The sequence below is a fragment of the Tamandua tetradactyla genome, chromosome 14 (genome assembly GCF_023851605.1).
Source record: "Tamandua tetradactyla isolate mTamTet1 chromosome 14, mTamTet1.pri, whole genome shotgun sequence".
Taxonomy (NCBI): Eukaryota; Metazoa; Chordata; class Mammalia; order Pilosa; family Myrmecophagidae; genus Tamandua; species Tamandua tetradactyla.
The window spans coordinates 5491902-5518641 of NC_135340.1; the positions used below are offsets into that span (position 1 = coordinate 5491902).

At 36.9% G+C, this 26740-nt stretch overlaps 1 protein-coding gene and 1 non-coding gene across 2 annotated transcripts in view; one reads left to right on the forward strand and one right to left on the reverse strand.

Annotated features, from left to right (window-relative positions):
- Window positions 1-26740, forward strand: part of MDGA2 (MAM domain containing glycosylphosphatidylinositol anchor 2) — a 932919-nt gene that overhangs the window by 457282 nt on the left and 448897 nt on the right. Inside the window, exon 3 of the mRNA XM_077126843.1 lies at window positions 23662-23836. Within this exon, the coding sequence (XP_076982958.1) occupies window positions 23662-23836 (175 nt within the window). The remainder of the gene's footprint in view (window positions 1-23661; window positions 23837-26740) is intronic.
- LOC143656698 (U6 spliceosomal RNA) lies at window positions 20486-20592 on the reverse strand. The gene has a single exon (XR_013162601.1). It is a non-coding gene; the product is annotated as a U6 spliceosomal RNA (small nuclear RNA).

The window sequence follows — 26740 nt, forward strand, 5'->3', positions numbered from 1 at the left end:
TTTAGGAGTGTGTTGTTGAGCCTCCACGTATTTGTGAATTTTCTGGCACTCCGTCTATTATTGATTTCCAACTTCATTCCTTTATGATCCGAGAAAGTGTTGTGTATGATTTCAATCTTTTTAAATTTGTTAAGACTTGCTTTGTGACCCAGCATCTGGTCTATCTTTGAGAATGATCCATGAGCACTTGAGAAAAAGGTGTATCCTGCTGTTGTGGGATTTAATGTCCTATAAATGTCTGTTAAGTCTAGCTCCTTTATAGTAATATTCAGATTCTCTATTTCTTTATTGATCCTCTGTCTAGATGTTCTGTCCATTGATGAGAGTGGGGAATTGAAGTCTCCAACTATTATGGTATTTGCGTCTATTTCCTTTTTCAGTGTTTGCAGTGTATTCCTCACGTATTTTGGGGCATTCTGGTTCAGTGCGTAAATATTATTATTGTTATGTCTTCTTGTTTAATTGTTCCTTTTATTATTATATAGTGTCCTTCTTTGTCTCTTTTAACTGTTTTACATTTGAAGTCTAACTTGTTGGATATTAGTATAGCCACTCCTGCTCTTTTCTGGTTGTTATTTGCATGAAATATCTTTTCCCAACCTTTCACTTTCAACCTATGTTTTTCTTTGGGTCTAAGATGTGTTTCCTGTAGACAGCATATAGAAGGATCCTGTTTTTCAATCCATTCTGCCAATCTATGTCTTTTGATTGGGAAATTCAGTCCACTGACATTTAGTGTTATTACTGTTTGGATAGTATTTTCCTCTACCATTTTGCCTTTTGTATTATATATATCATATCTGATTTTCCTTCTTTCTACACTCTTCTCCATACCTCTCTCTTCTGTCTTTTTGTATCTGACTCTAGTGCTCCCTTTAGTATTTCTTGCAGAGCTGGTCTCTTGGTCACAAATTCTCTCAGTGACTTTTTGTCTGAGAATGTTTTAATTTCTCCCTCATTTTTGAAGGACATTTTTGCTGGATATAGGAGTCTTGGTTGGCAGTTTTTCTCTTTTAGTAATTTAAATATATCATCCCACTATCTTCTAGCTTCCATGGTTTCTGCTGAGAAATCTACACATAGTCTTATTGGGTTTCCCTTGTATGTGATGGATTGTTTTTCTCTTGCTGCTTTCATGATCCTCTCTTTCTCTTTGACCTCTGACATTCTAACTAGTAAGTGTCTTGGAGAACGCCTATTTGGGTCTAATCTCCTTGGGGTGCGCTGCACTTCTTGGATCTGTAATTTTAGGTCTTTCATAATAGTTGGAAATTTTCAGTGAAAATTTGTTTCATTAGTTTTTCTCCTCCCTTTCCCTTCTCTTCTCCTTCTGGGACACCCACAACACGTATATTTGTGCACTTCATATTGTCCTTGAGTTCCCTGATACCCTGTTCAAATTTTTCCATTCTTTTCCCGATAGTTTCTGTTTCTTTTTGGAATTCAGATGTTCCATCCTCCAAATCACTAATTCTATCTTCTGTCTCTTTAAATCTATCATTTGTAGGTATCCATTGTTTTTTCCATCTTTTCTACTTTATCCTTCACTTCCATAAGTTCTGTGATTTGTTTTTTCAGTTTTTCTGTTTCTTCTTTATGTTCAGCCCATGTCTTCTTCATGTCCTCCCTCAACTTATCGATTTCATTTTTGAAGAGGTTTTCCATTTCTGTTCGTATATTCAGCATTAGTTGTCTCAGCTCTTGTATCTCATTTGAACTATTGGTTTTTTCCTTTGACTGAGCCATATTCTCAATCTTCTGAGCGTGGACAGTTATCTTCTGCTTCTGGCATCTGGGCATTTAGCAGATTTCTCTGGGTGTCGGACCCAACAAGGTTGTAAGATTTTTCTGTGAAATCTCTGCGTTCTGTTTTTCTTATCCTGCCCAGTAGGTGGCGCTCGTGGCACACGTTTGTCTGCGGGTCCCACCAGTAGAAGGTGCTGTGGGACCTTTAACTTTGGAAAACTCTCGCCATCCGGGAGGTTCGCTAGCCGAAGCGGCTTGGAAGAGTGCCAGCCGGCCCGGGGTCTGAACGCGGGGAGGGTCGCTGGCCGCCGCAGCCCGGGAAAGTGCCCGTCTGAATTTCCTAGTCGGCCCGGGGTGACAAGCGTAGCGGGAGGGCGCCAGCCACAGCGGCCTGCCCGGGAGAGTGCACGTTCCCGGGGAGTCACGGGTTTGGAAGGGGCCCCCCCACCCATCACCATTCTCCGCGGTCTGGGGATTTCCGATCCAATTCTCTCAGTTGGTCCGGGGGGTCACGCGTGGTGTGGGCGCAAGCCGCTTCCGTTTGAGGGGACTGCCTGTCCAATTCTCCCAGCCGGCCCGGGAAGGGGGAAGGGAGTGAGTCCGGCCGCTTGCCACCCCGCCCAGTGAAGCCCGCGTCCCTCGGCGATCTCACCAGAGCGGGTTCTCTCAGGCAGCCAGTCGTTCCAGGATGGGGTACGCTGTCTTTTTTATCTCTGTTGTGGCTTTGGGCGCTGTTCTGTATCGTTTGTACTCCCCTAGTAGCTGTCCTGGAGGAGAAACTAAGATCCGCACATCTTACTAAGCCGCCATCTTCTCCCGAAGTCTGCTCTAAGTTTTCTTTTTGAACAAAGACCAGATTTCCAAGTATTAATTTGGTTTAGTCATCTTTTGATTATTTATTTATAATTATATTGAAATTAAGTCCAGATAGAGTGCCTGCACTCTTCTATCTCTTTTTTAATTAATTAAGGTTTTCTTTGCTACCAAATATGTGATCAATATTGATAAATGTTTAATGGGCACATATGAAAAAAGCATCAGTTACTCTATGAATGCAGGAGTTTCTATATGTTTTTTAGTCATATATATATTCATGATAGAGAAAGATTATATTTTTAGGTTCCCAAAGAGGTACATAGAATTTCCCACTTATTTGCTTATTTATCAAATTCTTATTCTTCTGTTTCTAATTTTTTTTTACTTTATTTTTTAGCTGCTTCTGTTTCATTGCATATCAGTTTATGACAATATATTCAGCTAGTAGTTGTGACTCTTAAGATATAAAATGATGACTTTCTCTGTCCAGAGCTTTAAACTGTAAATTTCATCTTATGAATGTAATATTAATGTAGTGTGACTCCTGACTGAGTAACTGAGTGATCGATTGATTTTAATTTTCATGTCTGTTAACTCTTAATGCATGCCTTCCTTTCCAATCTTGGTTTTCAATCTTTCATTATCCCTTTAAGTATTTAATTCTGTTTCTTTTTTTTTTTTTTGATAAACAGCATATAATTAGGTTTTTATTTTTAAGACCTGACTGTACTATTTTATTTAAAATTATATGTTTAACTTTTTCCTTTACCCTATTTTTGCTATTTTTCCACTCTTTTTTCACTTTGTCAGTTTTTTTCTATTAATGGAACTGTGTCTTTTGCTATCATTTTAATTAGCATTCAAGATCGCCCTCTTGTTTATAAACAAAGTTACTGCTATCTCTTCAGATGCACATCCATTCCCCTCTTAAGTCTCACAATGTCTATGATTTTAGGGTAACTTACTTCTGTTCTCTCCTTTTCTTCCATGGGGGTGACATTAAGACACTAAGAGTTTGACCTGCCCTTTGGGTCCCACTCCGTCCCAAACTCCCAGGCTTTGTTAGGTTATTACAAATCCCCTTATCGTATGCCTTTTTGGTTTTAAGAAAATTTAATATTTAAATTTTAAAAAAATAATAAAAAAATAAAAAATTTATATACCCCAGGCAAATTATCGTGTTCATTAAATACACATAGATTAATGTTACCTGCTCACCACCATATGCTTTTCGCTCTCTTCTTCACAGCCAAGTCTTCTGAGTGGGCTTATGTGTTGAAAGTTTATGGTATTGCCTCAAATATTTTGTCAAGTGGAGTTATTTGAACACTCAGGCTACTAAGTGTTTGCATGTCATAGGATATTTTTATATTTTACACTAAGATGAATGACATTCCGACTGGGTATCAGAGACGGGATGCACAAAGGCCCGTGCTTGTTCACTGGCTTCTGTCTTCCATGGCTGGAGAACCTGGTGGCAGGCTGACTTCCCTCAACACCGCAGGCACAGCGGATAGAATCAGGTTTGGCTTTTAGTCCCAGATAATGCAAAGAAATGACTCTTAACTGGGTAGAATTTTATTTCACTCCCGTGTAGAAGCCAATTGTTGTATATTGTTCAGAATTTGTGTTTTTTTTTGTTTTTATTTTTGTTTTTTTCTGTTTTATTGCTTCTTTGTGTTTGACTTCCATTCCAGATTAGCCCAGGTTCCAAAATGGGAACCAGCAGAAAGAAGAGCAAAATGGGGAGTGCTGCTTCCCCATGTGTATGCAAATTTCTGTACAACACAAAGCACACACTATTATAAACGATGGACAATAGTTATTAGTACAATTATAAAAATGCTCCTTCATGAATTGTAATTAATATACCTCATAAATGAGAGGTGTTAATAATAGGGTGGTGTTTCAGTTTGCTGAAGCTGCCAGAATGCAAGCCTGAAATAGATTGACTTTTTTCAGTGGGGATTTACTAGTTACAAATTTACAGCTCTAAGGCCATGAACATGTCCAAATTAAGTAAGTCATCACGAGGAAGATGCATTCTTGGAGGAAAGCTCCTTGCATCTGGGAATCCTCTGCCACACACTTGCCAACATCTGCTGGTCCTTTTCTACTCCTTCTGGTGTCAAAGGCTGTCTTCAAATGTCCCTGGGCCTTATTTCTCTTATGGCTTCTCCCAGGGCGTTTTCTTTCTTAGCTCTCTCTCTCTCCCTGAGCTCTTATAAAGGACCCCAGTAAAGGATTCAGACCACCTTGAATTGGGAGAGTCATGTCTCCATGAGAACAGTTAATCAAAAATTCCTGGGGACTTCCGGAGAAGATGGCGGCTTAGTAAGACGCGCAGATCTTAGTTTCTTCTCCAGGACAGCTACTAGGGGAGTAGAAACGATACAGAACAGCTCCCAAAGCCACAACAGAGAAAAAAAAAGACAGCGTACCCCATCCTGGAACGACTGGCTGGCTGAGAGAAGCTGCTCGGGTGAGATCGCTGAGGGGTGCGGGCTTCACCGGGCGGGATGGCAAGCGGCCGAGTCACTCCCTTCCCCCTTCCCGGGCCGGCTGGGAGAATTGGAGAGGCGGTCCTCTGAAACCGCGGCGGCTTGCGCCCACACCACGCGTGACCCCTCGGACCAACTGAGAGAATTGGATCAGAAATCCCCAGGCCCCGGAGCATGGTGACAGGTGGGGGGGGCCCTTCCAAACCCGTGACTCCCCGGGAACGTGCACTATCCCGGGCGGGCCGCTGCCGCTGGCGCCCTCCCACCACGCTTGTCGCCCCGGGCCGACTAGGAAATTCGGACGGGCGCTTTCCCGGGCTGCGGCGGCCAGCAACCCTCCCTGCGTTCGGACCCCGGGCCGGCTCGCACTCTTCCAAGCCGCTTCGGCTAGCGAACCTCCCGGACAGCGAGAGTTTTCCAAAGTTAAAGGTCCCACAGCACCTTCTACTGGTGGGACCCGCAGACAAACGTGTGCCACGAGCGCCACCTACTGGGCAGGATAAGAAAAACAGAACCCAGAGATTTCACAGAAAAATCTTCCAAACTTTTGGATCCAATACCCAGGGAAATCTGTCTAAATGCGCAGACGCCAACAGAAGATAACGGATCACGCTCAAATAATTGAAAACATGGCCCAGTCAAAGGAACAAACCAATAGTTCAAATGAGATACAAGAGCTGAGACAACTAATGCTGAATATACGAACAGAAATGGAAAACCTCTTCAAAAACGAAATCGATAAACTGACGGAGGACATGAAGAGGGCATGGGCTGAACATAAAGAAGAAATAGAAAAACTGAAAAAAAAAATCACAGAACTTATGGAAGTGAAGGATAAAGTAGAAAAGATGGAAAAAACAATGGATACCTACAAATGATAGATTTAAAGAGACAGAAGATAGAATTAGTGATTTGGAGGATGGAACATCTGAATTCCAAAAAGAAGCAGAAACTATCAGGAAAAGAATGGAAAAATTTGAACAGGGTATCAGGGAACTCAAGGACAATATGAAGCGCACAAATATATGTGTTGTGGGTGTCCCAAAAGGAGAAGAGAAGGGAAAAGGAGGAGAAAAACTAATGGAAGAAATTCTCGCTGAAAATTTCCCAACTCTTATGAAAGACCTAAAATTACAGATCCAAGAAGTGCAGCGCACCCCAAAGAGATTAGACCCAAATAGGTGTTCTCCAAGACACTTACTAGTTAGAATGTCAGAGGTCAAAGAGAAAGAGAGGATCTTGAAAGCAGCAAGAGAAAAACAATCCATCACATACAAGGGAAACCCAATAAGACTATGTGTAGATTTCTCAGCAGAAACCATGGAGGCTAGAAGACAGAGGGATGATATATTTAAATTACTAAAAGAGAAAAACTGCCAACCAAGACTCCTATATCCAGCAAAAATGTCCTTCAAAAATGAGGGAGAAATTAAAACATTCTCAGACAAAAAGTCACTGAGAGAATTTGTGACCAAGAGACCAGCTCTGCAAGAAATACTAAAGGGAGCACTAGAGTCAGATACAAAAAGACAGAAGAGAGAGGTATGGAGAAGAGTGTAGAAAGAAGGAAAATCAGATATGATATATATAATACAAAAGGCAAAATGGTAGAGGAAAATACTATCCAAACAGTAATAACACTAAATGTCAGTGGACTGAATTTCCCAATCAAAAGACATAGATTGGCAGAATGGATTGAAAAACAGGATCCTTCTATATGCTGTCTACAGGAAACACATCTTAGACCCAAAGAAAAACATAGGTTGAAAGTGAAAGGTTGGGAAAAGATATTTCATGCAAATAACAACCAGAAAAGAGCAGGAGTGGCTATACTAATGTCCAACAAGTTAGACTTCAAATGTAAAACAGTTAAAAGAGACAAAGAAGGACACTATATACTAATAAAAGGAACAATTAAACAAGAAGACATAACAATCATAAATATTTATGCACCGAACCAGAATGCCCCAAAATACGTGAGGAATACACTGCAAACACTGAAAAGGGAAATAGACACAAATACCATAATAGTTGGAGACTTCAATTCCCCACTCTCATCAATGGACAGAACATCTAGACAGAGGATCAATAAAGAAATAGAGAATCTGAATATTACTATAAAGGAGCTAGACTTAACAGACATTTATAGGACATTAAATCCCACAACAGCAGGATACACCTTTTTCTCAAGTGCTCATGGATCATTCTCAAAGATAGACCAGATGCTGGGTCACAAAGCAAGTCTTAACAAATTTAAAAAGATTGAAATCATACACAACACTTTCTCGGATCATAAAGGAATGAAGTTGGAAATCAATAATAGGTGGAATGCCAGAAAATTCACAAATACGTGGAGGCTCAACAACAGACTCTTAAACAACGAGTGGGTCAAAGAAGAAATTGCTAGAGAAATTAGCAAATACCTCGAGGTGAATGAAAGTGAAAACACAACATATCAAAACTTATGGGATGCAGCAAAGGCAGTGCTAAGAGGGAAATTTATTGCCCTAAATGCCTATATCAGAAAAGAAGAAAAGGCAAAAATGCAGGAATTAACTGTTCACTTGGAAGAACTGGAGAAAGAACAGCAAACTAATTCAAAAGCAAGCAAAAGGAAAGAAAAAACAAAGATCAGAGCAGAAATAAATGAAATTGAAAACATGAAAACAATAGAGAAAATCAATAAGACCAGAAGTTGGTTCTATGAGAAAATCAATAAGATTGATGGGCCCTTAGCAAATTGACAAAAAGAAGAAGAGAGAGGATGCAAATAAATAAGATCAGAAATGGAAGAGGAGACATAACTACTGACCTCACAGAAATGAAGGAGGCAATAACAGGATACTATGAACAACTTTACGCTAATAAATACAACAATTTAGAGGAAATGGACGGGTTCCTGGAAAGACATGAACAACCAACTTTGACTCAAGAAGACATAGATGACCTCAACAAACCAATCAAAAGTAAAGAAATTGAATTAGTCATTTAAAATCTTCCTAAAAAGAAAATCCAGGACCAGATGGCTTCACATGTGAATTCTAACAAACGTTCCAGAAAGAATTAGTACCAATTCTCCTCAAACTCTTCAAAAATTCGAATTGGAGGGAAAACTACCTAATTAATTCTATGAAGCCAACATCACACTCATACCAAAACCAGGCAAAGATATTACAAAAAAAGAAAACTACAGACCAATCTCTCTAATGAATACAGATGCAAAAATCCTCAATAAAATCCTATCAAATCGTATCCAACAACACATTAAAAGAATTATACATCATGACCAAGTAGGATTCATCCCAGGTATGCAAGGATGGTTCAACATAAGAAAATCAATTAATGTAATACACCATATCAACAAATCAAAGCAGAAAAATCACATGATCATCTCAATTGATGCAGAGAAGGCATTTGACAAGATTCAACATCCTTTCCTGTTGAAAACACTTCAAAGGATAGGAATACAAGGGAACTTCCTTAAAATGATAGAGGGAATATATGAAAAACCCACAGCTAATATCATCCTCAATGGGGAAAAATTGAAAACTTTCCCCCTAAGATCAGGAACAAGACAAGGATGTCCACTATCACCACTATTATTCAACATTGTGTTGGAGGTTCTAGCCAGAGCAATTAGACAAGAAAAAGAAATACAAGGCATCAAAATTGGAAAGGAAGAAGTAAAACTATCACTGTTTGCAGACGATATGATACTATACATCGAAAACCCGGAAAAATCCACAACAAAACTACTAGAGCTAATAAATGAGTACAGCAAAGTAGCAGGTTACAAGATCAACATTCAAAAATCTGTAGTATTTCTATACACTAGTAATGAACAAGTGGAGGGGGAAATCAAGAAACAAATCCCATTTACAATTGCAACTAAAAGAATAAAATACCTAGGAATAAATTTAACTAAAGAGACAAAAAACCTATATAAAGAAAACTACAAAAAACTGTTAAAAGAAATCACAGAAGACCTAAATAGATGGAAGGGCATACCGTGTTCATGGATTGGAAGACTAAATATAGTTAAGATGTCAATCCTACCTAAATTGATTTACAGATCCAATGCAATACCAATCAAAATCCCAACAACTTATTTTTCAGAAATAGAAAAACCAATAAGCAAATTTATCTGGAAGGGCAGGGTGCCCCGAATTGCTAAAAACATCTTGAGGAAAAAAAAACGAAGCTGGAGGTCTCGCGCTGCCTGACTTTAAGGCATATTATGAAGCCACAGTGGTCAAAACAGCATGGTATTGGCATAACGATAGATATATCGACCAATGGAATCGAATAGAGTGCTCAGATATAGACCCTCTCGTCTATGGACATTTGATCTTTGATAAGGCAGTCAAGCCAACTCACCTGGGACAGAACAGTCTCTTCAATAAATGGTGCCTAGAGAACTGGATATCCATATGCAAAAGAATGAAAGAAGACCCATCTCTCACACCCTATACAAAAGTTAACTCAAAATGGATCAAAGATCTAAACATTATGTCTAAGACCATAAAACAGTTAGAGGAAAATGTAGGGAGATATCTTATGGATCTTACAACTGGAGGCGGTTTTATGGACCTTAATCCTAAAGCAAGAACACTGAAGAAGGAAATAAATAAATGGGATCTCCTCAAAATTAAACACTTTTGTGCATCAAAGAACTTCATCAAGAAAGTAGAAAGACAGCCTACACAATGGGAGACAATATTTGGAAATGATATATCAGATAAAGGTCTGGTATCCAGAATTTATAAAGAGATTGTTCATCTCAACAACAAAAAGACAGCCAACCCAATTACAAAATGGGAAAAAGACTTGAACAGACACCTATCAGAAGAGGAAATACAAATGGCCAAAAGGCACATGAAGAGATGCTCAATGTCCCTGGCCATTAGAGAAATGCAAATCAAAACCACAATGAGATATCATCTCACACCCACCAGAATGGCCATTATCAACAAAACAGAAAATGACAAGTGCTGAAGAGGATGCAGTGAAAGAGGCACACTTATCCACTGTTGGTGGGAATGTCAAAGGGTGCAACCACTGTGGAAGGCAGTTTGGCGTTTCCTCAAAAAGCTGAATATAGAATTGCCATACGACCCAGCAATACCATTGCTGGGTATCTACTCAAAGGACTTAAGGGCAAAGACACAAATGGACATTTGCACAGCAATGTTTATAGCAGCGTTATTTATAATTGCAGAGAGATGGAAACAACCGAAATCTCCATCAGCAGAAGAGTGGCTAAACAAACTGTGGTATATACATACGATGGAATACTATGCAGCTTTAAGACAGGATAAACTTATGAAGCATGTAATAACATGGATGGACCTAGAGAACATTATGCTGAGTGAGTCTAGCCAAAAACTAAAGGACAAATACTGTATGGTCCCACTGAGGTGAACAGACATTTGAGGATAAATTTGGAATATGTCATTGGTAACAGAGTCCAGCAGGAGGTAGAAACAGGGTAAGATAATGGGTAATTGGAGTTGAAGGGATACAGACCGTGTAACAGGACTAGATACAAAAACTCAAAAATGGACAGCACAATAATACCTAATTGTAAAGTAATCATGTTAAAACACTGAATGAAGCTGCATCTGAGCTATAGGTTTTTGTTTTGTTTTGTTTTGATTTTACTATTATTACTTTTATTTTTTTCTCTATATTAGCATTCTATATCTTTTTCGGTTATGTTGCTAGTTCTTCTAAACCGATGCAAATGTACAAAGAAATGATGATCATGCATCTATGTGAGGATGTTAAGAATTACTGATTGCATATGTAGAATGGTATGATTTCTAAATGTTGGGTTAATTTCTTTTTTTCCATTATTAAAAAAAAAAAAAAAGAGAGAAGGGGTAATTGGAGCTGAAGGGATACAGACTGTACAACGGGACTGGATATAAAACTCAGAAATGGACAGCACAATACTACCCAATTGTAATGCAATTATGTTACAACACTGAATGAACCTGCATGTTATAGGTTTTTTGTTTTTTTTTCTTTCTATTATTGTTTTAATTCTTATTCTGTTGTCTTTTTATTTCTTTTTCTAAATCGATGCAAATGTACTAAGAAATGATGAATATGCAACTATGTGATGTTATTAAAAATTACTGATTGTACATGTAGAATGGAATGATTTCTAATTGTTTTGTTAATTCTTTTTTTAATCAATAAAAAAAAAAATTCCTACCCACAGCAGGTCTGTCCCCACAAGAATGGATTAGAATAACATGGCTTTTCTGGGGTACATGACAGTTTCAAACCAGCACAGGTGGTATATGGGAATTTTGTGTATTTGAGGCATACTTTTTCTGTAAATTTACATCTCTAAAAAAAAAAAAAAAAAAAGCACTCTCACAATGGCAAGAATGTACCTGAATGGGAGACCAGAAAATTTTGCCTTTATTTTGGGGGCCATTTTTCTAATTATTAAATTAGGATTATCTTACTCTGGAAGAAGGGAGATCGACATTAGAAAATAAACAGACTGACACAGTAAAATATTCATTCCTTCTTTTTGAAAGTCTACAGAGAAAATTGACCTCGAGATCAAAACTTTTATAGGCATTTATTTAACTTAGTAAACCCTTTTGATGAGTAGACCCATCTTTCAGCAGCTCAGGAATATTTCTTTTCAGAATATATAGTTTTTAAAATGAAGGAAAATAAAAACCTTCCGTAAGTGATTATTTTTATTTATCTTTATTTTTATTTTCTATTTACCTTATTTCCTTACATTTCATTAGAGAATTTCATTTTTTAACCTTTTAATAGCAAGTGCAATATTTACTTGTGACAAAGTAAAATTTAATGAAACTAAGAATGGGAAATTGAAAATTAAAAAACAGAGTTCTTTATTTTCTTCTCACCCCTGATTGCACTCATAGATTTAATCAGTGTTAATTCGCTTGTGCTTCCTTGTACAATTCCAATAACCGTATTAGGATATGTGTACACATACATGACACACATGCACGCTCTTTTTACACAGAGTATGATATTCTTGTTAGTTCTTGACTTTTTTTTATAACTTAATACATTTTCCTATTCATTTCTGAATGGCTGCATTCTATTTTAGATTGAATCAGTTCATAAGGACTGGAGTATCATTTGAGATTCGCATTGCTCCCAGTTTTAAACTCTTACACATGCTGAAGGTTCATTCATTTTCATTCTTGTTCTTATATGTCAGAAGGTAAAATTCAGTTAGATAAATTTTAATTTAACAATCTGCAGTGTGAGTGTGTTTACATTTTTTATGTAATTTGCAAAATGTTTTTTTTCTGAAAGGAAGGTTATACCAATTTTTCCTTCTAGTACCAAGTATGAAACCTCAGCAATGCAAGATGCTATGTGTATTTCTGACTAATGGGTAGATGAAACTTTGTTCCTAATGGGTCTCCTTATGTCAAAAAACCTGAGGGTGGGCAGTTGAAAGTTCTTGCCTGCCATGCCAGAGACCTGGGTTTGATTCCTGGGGCCTGCCCAAGCAAAAAAAAAAAAAAAAGAAAGAAAGAAAGAAAGGAGGGGGGGAAAAAAAAAGCCCTGAAGAAGATAAAATATCTTTTCACATACATAATACTCATTCAGAGTTCTTATTTTCCCTGAATTTCATGTCCTTTTTTCTTAGCTTACTCATCATTTAATACACCAATCACATATGCATTACCGAAATTGATGCTTAATGCTGATAATAAAATATTATTCTATTTTATAATATAATCTGTCTTCCATAGTCAAAAATATATGGCATACTAATCAAAGTGTTCTTTCAAAGTTTTTAAGGTTAGTATTAACAGCCTTACTCACTGCAAGATTATAGACAGATTATAGCTTGTTATCTTACAGACTTATTATAGTTTCAATTTCTGTATTTAAATATTTGATGCATCTGAAATTTATTTTGGGTGAGGGGAGGTGTAGAGAGATTCATCTTTTCCCCCCTTTATAAATATATAATCAGTTGCCGCAACACCTTTTATGGAGCAAAAAATTGATTTAAAACGGCACCTATGAAATGCTAAACCCCATCGATGTGTGTGGCTGTTTGTGGCTCTTTATTTATAATCGTCCGTCCTTAAAGTGTGGCTCCTAGAGCACCAGGAATAGGAGTCCCAGCAGCCTGTACAGGGATTTCTCAAGTTCAATACCATTTTCATAATAATACTCAAATAGTATTGTTTCACTGTTAATTTTGGTAGCGATGGCACAAAAGAAATGGTGGATAAAAGAGCTGACTCCTTAGCACCAATCAAGATGGGGGGACCACTTTCTGCAGCCATCGTCATCTTCACCACCTGGCCTTACACTCACAGTTAATAAAAGATCACTTAAGAATGTTCTCTGAGGTCACGCCATCACATGGTGATGTCAGCAGCTACCGAAAACCTCTCCCCAGAAATTTAGCAACAAAAGAGACAATGCGCACCTGTTCAGAACTCTGGAGGAAGGTAAAGACTGGAGAAGGAGCCCTCAAATACTAAATCCAAGGAAGAAGAACATCAAGCAGGGACTTCCCTACCTCCTGGCTGGTCCTGTCCCCTCTGTCTCCCTCGGTCTCAGCTCGGGAAGTGCCCAGAGCAGCAGCCAGGATCCCTCTCGCCTCCCACTGTGGAAAGACTGTAGAGCATCTGACAGCTGAGCTAGAATCCCTCCCATATGCAGACACAAGACCTAAGCCTACAGGGACCCAGGGGAGACCCACTGGGAGGGGGATGTAAAAGGACAGCAAGAAGGAGCTTCCAAAATCAAGGAATATAGGAAGGGAAAGGCAGAATCTTTCCCCAAAGCAGCAAGTAGCCAGGCAGAACTTCCCAAACCAACTGTTTCAGGACTCAGAGGGGCAGGAAAGGACATTTTAAGACCCAGGTCAGTGAGGGACAAAGAGTCTGAGAAAATGGGGACAGAGACTGGGATGCCTGGTGCCCTCCCCCTGCCCATGAGGGGAAAAACAGTGGATAGCCTGATCCTTGCTGGGGAATAGCTGCAGACTTGGCGGCTGGGGAGTCTCCACCACAAGGCCTCCGGGGAGGAGAGTCCCATGCTAAGACAGCAAAATGGGAGCACAAGCACCTGTAGTTTCAGCCCTGCCCAGGCAGGCGCTGCAGGGCTCCAGACTCCATCTCAGGATGAGTAAAATCATCAAACAGCATCATCTGGGCAGGCTGGAAAGTGCACGGGGAAAATGACGGCTTTTCAGAGCCCTCCGGACCATCTAGCCCATCGGAGCTAGTCTGTACCCCGTGCACAGATACCTGGCCCTGTTATGGCTGAGAAACATGATCTGATTGTCAAAGCGGGCAATGGACCACAAATCCTGGACAAGAGAGAGAAACCGACATTGAGAATAGAGTCATCAAGGTAACAGATGACCAGATAGCAGCAAAAAATCACAGAGCATACGAAAGCTCAAGAAGAAATAGCCCAGTCGAAAGAATAGGTCAATAAGTCAGAGGAGACAGAGAATCTGGAAGAACTAATGAAAGATGTACGAACAAATCCTGAATCAATTCGAAGAAATGAAGGAAAATGTGCATAAAGAGATAAAGGATATTAAGAAGATACTAGAAGAGCATAAAGAAGAATTTGAAAGAATATATGGAAAAATTATAGACATTATGGAAATAGAAGACAGTGCCGATGATATTAAAATATACTGGAGACACATAACAGCAGATTTGAAGAGCCAGCAGAAAGAATCACTGAGCTAGAAGACAGATCAACTGAATTTGAACAGACATAAGAACAAATGGAGAAAAACTGGAAAAATTTGCAAGCAGGGTCTCAGAGAACTGATTGGCAATGCAAAGCACACAACTATACACATCATGGGGGTCCCAGAAGGAGAAAAGACAGGAAAAGGGCCATGAAAAATATTTGAAGAAATAATTGCTGAAATTTTCCCAACTCTTATGAAAGACATAAATATGCAAATCTGAGAAGCCCAACATACTCCAAACAGAATAGATCTAAGTAGACCCATTCCAAGACACCTGCTAATCACACTGTCAAATGTCAGAGGAAGGAGAAAGCTCTGAGAGAAGCAGGAGAAAGTGATTCATCATATACAAGAGAAACCAAATAAGACTAAATGCTGAATTCTCAGTCGACACCTCGGAGGTGAGAAGGCAGTGGTTTGATATATTTAAGATACTGAAAGAGAAAAATTGCCAGCCAAGAATTCTCTATCCAGTAAGCTGTCCTTCAGAACTGAGGAGAGGTTAAAATATTCATGGATAAACAGAAGCTGAGAAAGTTTGTTACTAAGATACTGGCCCTATGGGAACTGCCAAAGGGAGTGCTGCTGGCTGAAAAGACTCTTAAGAGAGGTCTGGAGGAGGGCACAGAATTGAAGAATATTAGTAAGGGTAAGTTAAAGGATAAAAAGAGAAAGAGATAAACTAGAACTGAGAAATAAAAAACAAATGATAAGATGGTTGAATTGCGAACTACTTACAGTAATAACTTTGAATGTTAATGGATTAAACTCCCCAATCAAATGATGCAGATTGGCAGAATGGATTTAAAAATGTGATCCATCTATAGTCTGCTTATAAGAGACTCACTTTAGATCCAAAGATCCAAATAGATTGAAAGTGAAAGTACATTAAAAAAATATTCCATATAAGTACTAACCAAAAAAAAAAAAAATACAGAAGCTAGAGTAGCTATACTAATATCAGACAAAATAGACTTTAAATGCAAAAAATAAATTTTTTAAGAGATAAAGAAGAACACTATATATTAATAAAAGGTGTGTTCACTAGGAATAAATAGCAATCATAAATATCTATGCTCCTAATCAAGTAGACCAAAGGACATGAGGCAAGACTAGCAAAAGTGAAGGGAATGGGCAGTGCAACCGTGGCTCAGTAGACAGAGTTCTTGCCTGCCGTGCCAGAGACCCAGTTTCGATTCCTGGTGCCTGCCCATGCAACAATAATAAATAAATAAAAAGGGAGTAATTGATGACTCTACTATAATAGTGGGAGATTTCAAGACACAACTGTCTCCAATAGATAGACTATCTAAACAGAGGATCCATAAAGAAACAGAGAAACTAAATAATATGTTAAATGCACTTGACCTAACATACACATAGACATATACATTGTACCCCAAAACAGCATGATTACATTCTTCTCAAGTTCTCATGGAATATTTTCCAGGCTATATCATATGCTGGGGCACAAAATAGGACTTAATAAATTTAAAAAGATTGGAATTATACACAGCGCTTTCTCTGACCTTAATGGAATTAAGCTAGAAATCAACAACAAACAGATAACTGTAAAATACACAAAAATAAAAAGAGATGAAACAACACACTCTTAGACAAGCAGTGAATCAAAGAACAAATTGTAAGGGAAATTAGTAAATATCTTGAGATGAATGAAAATGAGAACACAACATATCAAAACTTATGGGATGCAGTGATGGCAGTGCTGAGAGGGAAATTTAGAGCCCCAAATCCCTAATTAAAAAGGAAGAGAGAGCTAAAACTAATGACTTAACTGAACAGCTGGAGAAATTGGAAAAAGAACAACAGACTAATCCTGGAGCGAGCAAGCAGAAGGAAATAATAACAAAGATTAGAGAAGAAATTAATGAAATGGATAATAAAAAAACATAAAATCAATAAAACCAAAAGTTGGTTCTTTGAGAAGATAAAAAAAAAAAAACTTAGCTAAACTGACAAAGGCAAAAAAAGAGAAGCTGCAAGTAAACAAGATCAGAAAAAAGATAGAGGCATTAACATGGACCCCAAGAAATAAAGGAGCTCATAAGAGGCTATTTATGAGCAACTATATGTCAACAAACTAGATTATTGAGACGAAATGGGCAACTTCCTAGACATACATAGACACACACAAACACTCTGTACTGTCTTGAGAAGAATAAACCTCAACAAACCAAGAGATTAAATCAGTTTTCAAAAACCTACCAACAAAGAAACTTCCAAGACTGGGTGGCTTTACAGGCAAATTTCGCTAAGTGTTCCAAGAAGAAATAATACCATTCCTGCTCAAACCCTTCCTAAATATTGAAGAAGGGGTACACTATCTAATTTCTTCTATGAAGCCAATATCACTCTAATACCAAAGTCGGATAAAGATGCTAAAAGAAAAGAAAACACAGGTTAATCTCCCTAATGAATGTAGATGCAAAAACCCTCAGCAAAATACTTGTGAACTAAACTCAAAAGCATATTAAAAGAATTATACACCATGATCAAGTGGGTTTTATCCCAGATATGCAAGGGTGGTCAACACAAGAAATTCAATTAACATAATAACTACATTAACAAATCAAAAAGATAAAACCTCATAATTATCTTGATTGATACAGAAAAGGTATTTGACAAAATTCACCACCCTTTTGAGATAAAATCTCTTCAAAAAGTAGGAATTGAAGGAACCGTCCTCAACATGATAAAAGATGATAAAAGATACATATGCAAAAACCCACAGCTAACATCATTCTCAATGGAGAGAGACTGAAGGCTTTCCCTCTAAGTCCAGGAACAAGACAAGGATGCCCATTGTCACCACAGCTGTTCAACACTGTGCTAGAAATTCTAGCTAGAGCAATTTGGCAAAAAAAAAAAATAAAAAAAATAAATAAATAAATAAAACGCATCCCAATTGGAAAGGAAGAAATAAAACTCTATTTGTAGGCAGCATGATCCTATATTTAGAAAATCCAGAAAAAACTAACAAATCTCCTTGAACTACTAAATGTGTTCTTCAAAGAGGCAGGATGCAAGACCAACATACAATAACCAAGGGTGTTTCTATATACCAGCAATGAGCTATCTGAGGAGGTAATTTTAAAAATCCATTTACAACAGCAACTAAAAATTAAATATCAAGGAATAAACTTAACCAAGGATGTAAAGGACTGGTACACAGAAAACTACAAAGAATTGGTAAAATAAATAATAGAAAACCTGAATAAATGGAAAGACATTCCATGTTCATGGATTGGAAGGTGAAATATCATTAAGATATCAATTCCACCCCAACTGATCTACAGATTCAATGTAATACCAATCAAAATTCCAACAGACTAGTTTGCAGACATGGAAGAGCTAATTATCAATTTTATTTGAAAAGATAAGCAGCCTCAAATAGCCAAAAACATCTTGAAAAAAGAAGAATGAAGTGAGGGGTCACACGCCCTGACATTAAAGCATATTACAGAACCAAAGTGGTCAAAACAGCATGGTGCTGGCCTAAAGACAGACATAGTGATTGATGTTATATCAAAATAAGAGTTCAGAAAGAGGCCCTCAGATCTGTGGTCAATTGATCTTTCTTTCTTTCTTTTTTGGGGGGGGGCGGGGGGTGGTTCGGGTTGGGCTGCATAGTCTGGGAATTGAATCAGGTCTCCTGCATGGAAGGCCAGCATTCTAATACTGAAACTACCCATTCACACTGTGGTCAACTGATTTTTGACAAGGCTCCCAAGCACTCAACTGGGACAGACCAGTCTCTTCAATAAATGGTATAGGGAGCATTGGATGTCCATAACCAAATGAATGAGAGAGGACCCCTATTCTATATCCTATACAAAAATTGACTCAAAATGGATCAAATACCTAAATATAAGAATGAGTACTGTAAAATTCCTAGAAGAGAATGTAAGGAACATCTCCAGGATCTAGTTGTAGGAGGTAGTTTCTTTGACTTTACAGCCAAACCACAAGTATAAAGAAACAATTGATAAATGGAAACTCCTCAAAATTGAATACCTCAGTGCTTCAAAGGACTTTGTCAAAAGGATGAAAAGGCAACTCATTAGGAGAAAACATTTGGAAACCACATAGCTGGTAAGGGTTTGATATCCAGAATATATGAAGAAATCCTACAACTCAACAATAAGACAAACAACCCAATTAAAAATATGGGCAAAATACATGAATAGACATTTTTTCCAAAGAGGAAATACAGATGACTAAAAAGCACATGAAATGATGCTCAGCTTCACTATTATGGAAATGCAAATCAAAACCACAAGGTATCATCTCATACCTACTAGAATTCCCTCTGTTAAACAAACAGGAAACTACTAGTGTGAGAGAGCATGTGGAGAGATTGTAACACTGACTGCTGGTGGGAGTGTAAAATGGTATTGCCACTGAGGAGGACAGTTTGGTGCGTCCTCAGAAAGCTAAATATAGAATTGCCTTATGACCCGGCAACCCGACTCCTTGGGTTATACCCAGAAGATCTGAAAGCAGGGATGCAAACAGACCTTTGCACACTGATGTTCATAGTGGCATTACCCACAATTACCAAAAGATGGAAACAACTTAAGTGTCCGTCAACAGATGACTGGATAAAAAATGTGGTATATGCATACTATGGAACATTATTCAGCAGTAAAAAAGAAGTCCTGAGGCACGTAACAACATGGATGAACCTTGAGGACATTATGCTAAATGAAATGTCAGACCAAAAGGACAAATACTGTATGATCTCTCTGACATGAGCTAAGTATAACATGTAAAATCTTAGACATAAAATGCAGAATATAGGTTACCAGGATATAGAATAAGGCTAAAGAATAGGGAGCAGTTACTTCATGTGTGCAGAATGCTTAACTAGGTTACACTTAAGTTGTGAAATGGCAGAGGTGTCAGTAGCATTTATTGTGAGAATAATTAACGGTGAATGGTGTGTGAGTGTGGTGGAAAGGGGAGGTGTCGAGTCATGTGTGTCTCATGAAGGGAAGTTGGAGGTTAAAACATGGGAATGTATAACAGTGAACCTTGTGGTGGACAATGTCCATGATTAACTGTATAAATATTAAAAAGTGCTTTCATCACTATAACAAATGTACGACACTATCACAAAGAGTTACTAATAGAGGGGTGTATGGGAAAATATACCTATTGTAGACCCTGGATTAAGTTAATAGTAATATTTTAATACTCTTTCATTAATAGTAACGTATGTGCTACACCGTTAGGTCAATAACGGGGGAATAAAGGGTATGAAATGATTTGGGTTTCATTTTTTCTTTTTATTTCTTTTCTGGAGTAATGAAAATGTTCTAAAATTGATCGTGGGATTGTATGCCCAGCTATGTAATGATAGTTTGAGCCATAGATTTTATACCTCGCATAGCTGTATGGTGTGTGAATATATCAGAAAAAAACTGCACTAAAAAAAATGTCCTCCATAAACCACAAAAATGTATCATTTAAAAAATATCTTGAATCTTGAGTTCTATATTTTTAATATTCTTTACGACACAATTGGAAGTATATAGCCTATATAAAATACTTCTGCTCATACTTAAGTATAATAAATAAGGGTTTCAAGTAAAAGAACTTGTGCCTCATGGAAAAGGAATTGCGTGCTAAATTAGATACTCTTTTTTTTTTTTTAAATATGGAACGCTTCACGAATTTGCGTGCCATCCTTGTGCAGGGGCCATGCTAATCTTCTCTGTATCGTTTCAATTTTAGTATATGTGCTGCCGAAGCGAGCACAATACTTTTTTTTTTTAACAGAACAATGCTTTTCCTTTAAAAGATAATTGTTATATCGATTCCTGGTGCCTGCCCATGCAAAAGAAAAAAAAAAAAGTTAAGTAAGCTACAGTTATTCAAACTCAGGTGCTTGAGAGATATTTTCTCAAAAATGAATGAAGTTGAGTTTGCCGTCTCAGAGAAAACATCCCAAGAAGTAATTGCTTGTATTTGTTGCCAATTATAAAATTCAAGTTTTTAAAAGAAAATTAAAATTGTGGAAAAATCTTTCACCATGAGCTTGACAGCTTCCTAAAACTTAAGACTCTTCTGAAGAAATGGCCTGTAACATTAACAAATGTCATTTTTATGCTACATAATGATAATTTAGCAAACTCATATTTTCTAAATGACCAATGCATGACATTAAAAAATCATACATAAATAAAAAAAATCTGTTCAAAGTACAAGATAGACCAATGGATTTTAATGTAACCTTACAGAAAAGTTCATTGATCTGGTTTCAGATTCCACATGGCAAGCAAATATTAAGAAATTATCATTTGTTACATTTTGGTAGATTGTCAAAAAAGAATATCCTCAATTATCTGTAAAATCTATTAAAGTATTCCTCTCAACTAAATATCTGTATAAAGCCAGATTTTCTGCTTATCTTTCAAAAAAAGTAACAGATTGCATGCAGAAACAGAAATGATAATCCAGGTAGCTTTTTCCCTCTAAGCCAGACATTAAAGAGATTTGCGAAAGTATAAAACTGTGCCTCTTTTTATACTAATTTTTTTCCAAAAATAAAGTTTTTGGATTTAAAATTTTACTTACTTAACATGTCATGAGTTTATTAATATAGTTTTAAAATGAATTAATAATATATAGTTTACTGTTTTTCACAATTTTATTTATAAATAGATAAAACCTACAAAAGCTAAAGCTGTTTGGAATACTCAGTAATTTTTAATAGTGTAAATGAGTCCAAAGACCCAAAAGATGGATAATTCCTGGTCTATACCATAGGTCCTTTTCTCCCCCTGCCCCTGGACCATGTCTAGTACTTTAAAAGTATTATACAATTTAATCATTGCATCTTAATAGCATATTTTAAAAAATACCTGAAAGGGCTAGTCCATTCCCACAACTCTCTTATTCTGTACTTATGTTTTATATTGTGAAATATTTATTTTTCCAAATCAACTTTAGTATTCTATTAGACATTCTAGGAAATCTTGGTATGTTCATTGGAGTTGCATTTTATTTGTATCTTAGATTTATTTCAGCTATGCCCATTATCTTACAGAAAATAAACATCTCTCTATAAAATAACAAAAATACGCAATTGACTTATTTGTTCAACACATCTTTCTTCCTTTACCTGTGGATGTTGAAGTTTAAATAAACATAGAATCCTGGATTTCCCCATAGGATCAAACAGTATCCTTGTTACACTTTTTCTTTTTATGGGCATATTGGTAATCAATTCATATACACCCTTAAGTCAGGAATCATGCCATTTACTTCTTCATATTTTTCATGCACATGGAAGTAATTGATTACATATTTGACATAATTTTTCTGAATTACTGACTTTTATGAATGCATAAATAGCATTTTAATTTCATTCACAATTGGGGGGACAACATAATTGTTTTCATACTGATATTTTAGTGATGTGGAAAAGTGTTTGCATTAGGCTATAAATATCCATTTACATTATATGTCAGTATCATGGGATTTCAAATTTGAGGCTCATTTTTGGGGGGGATGCTGTATGATGGGGTCACATTTCATTCTTTTCCATGTGAGCATCCCGTAATTGCAGCACCATTTGCTGAATTTTTGTTTGCTTCTTTGTTTTCTCGTTTTGTTTGTTTGTTTTTTTGGAGAGTGCACAGGCCGGGAATCGAACCTGTGTCTCCTGCAAGGCAGGCGAGAATTCTACCACTGAGCTCCCCCCACACCCCTTGAAGTTTTGTCTTTAATTTCATTTTTCCCTTTTTCTCCATATGTGTTTAAGCAGAGGATTTCTAATGTTTGTTTCTCATCATAAAAATAAAGACAAAAATGTATTATAAAGCTGGGACAGGGAGAGAAATAAAACCAAATCCTGTTTTCTCCCTATTTTGTATCACTTTGTAGTACCATCATGTGTTTTTAATTCAGGTTTTATAAACTAAAATACACAAAATTTGAGTTGAATGCCACTCTTTATTTCTAACAAAAACGAAGTCTGTTGTACACAGCTGTGTTTAAAAGAATGGTATTGTTTATAATGGAATGTTTTAGATATCCAAAGTGTTTTGGCGTTTTTATAGAAATGTTCTCTGAGAAAGCCTGTACACTTTTAAAAAGTAATTATTGATGTAAAATAAATTTTAATTACCAAACAGACAAGTTATTTGTGGGCTTTGAAAGCAAAGGCATTAAAAAAACCCTGTTTTACAACCAGGTGTATAAAATTATACACAATTTCAATAGGCCATTTTAGTAATAGAGCTAAACTATCCAAATCAAATGCGATATTTAACATAAAACATTAAAAAATGTCTGAAAAGATATTGAGATTCTACCTACACTAAATAAGTAAAAATTACATTACAGAATTTAAAATTTCGGAAGTTGAAAATGCTAAGCCAAAAGAGAAATTAACCCATATTTTCAATGTACTTATATATAATAAGTATTTATATTATATTATGTTATAATATATTATGTTATAATATAATGTATTATATGTATTATATATGTTATATTATAACATAATACTATATGTTATATTTTTATGATTTACATCACCTTCCCACTGATTAAACTATGGATGAATGCTATGCACTCGGATTAGAAGTGCATACACTAGACAGCGATGATATTGCATTTAAAACTTGATGATACGCGAGCATATTTTGTTTGATTTTCAATAATTTGTCAGAAATGGTGATGTAGAAATGGTCAGAAATGGTGATGTAGAAAGTCTGAAAGCAAACGCTTCAAATACATAATTGATTATTGATTCATTTTTTTTTTTTTTCCTCTGGGAAAACTAACCTAAAGTAACAATCTCTGTTGATGCTTGCTCAGATCAGGTGGACGAAGACAGCAGGCAGTGCCTCTGACAGGTTCCAGGACTCCAGCCTGTTCAACGAGACCCTGCGGATCACGAGCATTCAGCGACATCAGGGGGGCCGCTATTACTGTAAGGCAGAGAACGGCCTGGGGTCCCCGGCCATCAAGTCCATCAGAGTGGACGTGTACTGTAAGTAACTTCTCAGGAAGCTACCCTTAAACCCCACATGGGTTCCTATGTCTTACCACTTGAGATCTCTTTTTTCTATTGCTGCAACTATTGAGAAAAACTATAGTTTATTTCCCCAAAATAGAGTTGAGTTCTGTTTAATTGATGATGAAAAATATATCAGATGGTATATTCATTAGGGTTCTCCAGTGAAACAGAACCGACAGGCTATATATATTTACATAAACTGTAAATTATATGGAAACGTGTATACACACACACACACACACACACACACACACACACACACACACACACACATATATATATATATATATATATATATATATATAAAATCTCACAAGATTGTAGGGATGGGCAAGTCTGAATTCCACAGAGCAAGCCTCAGCCTGGAGACTCCAATGAAGATAATTCAAAACTTTCCCAGGAGAAGCTAGCTGGCTACAGTAAAGAGGGAAATTCTTCCTTTTGAAGAATCTGAAATCATCAGTTTTCCTTTTAAGGCCTTCAGCAGATTCAATGAAATCTCTCTCAATGTTGGAGGCAGTCTCCTCAGTTGAGCATAAATATAATCAGCCAGAGATGCCATCAATTAATTTAGGATTTAAATCTATGAAATATCCTCACGGTAGCCATCAGGTCAGTGCTTGCTTGACCAAACAACTTTACATGGTAAGTTTGCCAAGTTGACACATGAACTTAAATAACACAGGGAGTAATAGCTCAGTTGATAAATGTCCTGAAGAAAGAATCATCATTAGAAATTTTAAATTTATGATAAAATAATACACAACCAATGTAGAATATCTAGGAACCACATTAACAAGAAGATAATAAATATTACTCAGAATCCTACTAATGACAATTAGCATGTTAATTTATAGCCTTCTCGTTTTTTAGCAATGTCCATTAATATATATATACATGTTATATTTTATGAAGATAGTATCAATGCTGTGTATATTGTTAATTGAACGTGGTGACTTTACCTGTGTGAGACTAATACAGCTATCCCTATTTTAAAATATGCGCATCATATATGTGGAGCTGTCGGAATTAGCCTGTGAATAATGATATTGTGTATTTGCATCTGTTCTTGATCTAATTGATTTGAAAGTAATCAGGACCAGTCTCGGACAGTGCTGCTATCTGTAAATTGTTGATTCATTTTTATTCTCAGTTCCATTTTTCCACTTTTTGCTTTTGGCAGAAACCTTCACTCTACTTTACTTAATTAAAATCCTCATGTTCTCCTCACTTCTTTCTCCACCAAAAACAAAGCCAGAAATACATCAGTGTGGTATTCAGCACAGGCTTACCCATCACTGTATTACCCTTTTGCAATAATTTGCACTTTATTTTTTAACTCTGTAACGTTAGTTTATTTGTTCTTAAAGTAGTTCAGATATAAATTAATCAGGCATGAGACTCCTGTCTTCCTACCTACCTTCCTTCCTTTCCTCTTTCATTTTCTTTTAATGTAGAAAACATGTTGTGTAGTGAGGAAGGCATTGAAATTACACATTATCTATTTATTGTATCCTAATGTTGGATATCAGTTAGTTATTGAGAAGACTGGGAAGTAGGCAGGAGGGATAAATTTTGATTCACTTTCCACTTTCAGAGGCTTGTTCTTCCCCGGAAAAAAATGGGAAAGAGGATGTAATGTCCTTTCCTCTTGAGACATCTTCTAGCCCCTGAAGCAACCCCTGGCATAACTAGGGCACTTCATCTCACGTGCTACTCTCTCCATGTTTAATGGAGCATAGGTTGGCTTCATCCCATACATTTTCCAGCCACTGCATAGCCCCTGCCCTCCCTTCTCCTGACCAAGTATTTCCAGAAATCTATGCCATTTTCCTGTATTTTTTTCATATTTTTATACATATTTAATTTTAAATAAGATGGCCTTCATTATCTAACATTCTAGAGTACCTACCTATGTTTTTACTAAATTCTAATTTTGGTATTGATGTTTTAAAATATGCCATCAATACCTCATCTATGGTTCTAAAATTTAAAAAGTCAAAAGAGTACTTTGTTTTTGTTAGTTTGGCTTTTGTTTCGTTTTTAGTAATTTTTGTCAGCCCAACCTTATGTTGACTAATTTAGTCATGTCTTTGCTGTTGCAAAGAACTAGTTGGCTTAGACAGTGGGAATTTACTGTTCCCGTTTTGGAGACTGGACGTCCAAATTGAAGGTGTGGATGGGATCATGTTTTCTCTAGAATCTGTAGCATGTTGCCATGATTCAGTTTGGCTTCGCCTTAACTAGTCACATATTCAATGATTTTCTTTACAATTGGGTTCACATCCACGCAAGTGGGGACATGAGTCAACCCATAACAAGAGGTGATATTTGACCTGAAGCGACTTGCAACTCTTTATGGTCTTCATTTACCCTGTTTTGTTTGAATAATCATATGTTTTGCTCAGGAAATATTGTCTTTGAATGCCAAGTATACACACAGATCCTTCTGAGTGTGTCCTAAAATACATGGTGTTCTGTATTATATTTCCAGAACCTGACAAATTCTGAAACATATTCCCCAAGGATTTGGCATAAAAGATTGTGACCGCACTGCTACCACAGCTGGTTTATTAATTAAACCAACAACAGCAATTATTGTGTTACACACAAACACAAAGGGAGAAAATCACATTTTTAGAGATTAAAATATTCTTCTCTCCTCTCACTGCAAAGTCGTTTTAGTACTTACTCTTCGGCACTGTACCCACTCTTCCCGTCTTATCTGGCGTCCAGGATAAGTTATGCTTTGTTAGCTTGGTTCACATTGTAAACCTTATTGGAGATTCTATCTCTGCTCCCTCCAGTTTTCCCAAGGCCTCTTAGCCATTAAAGCTTGAGTTGTTTTACCTGCAACCCTGCCTGAAGACTCCAGCT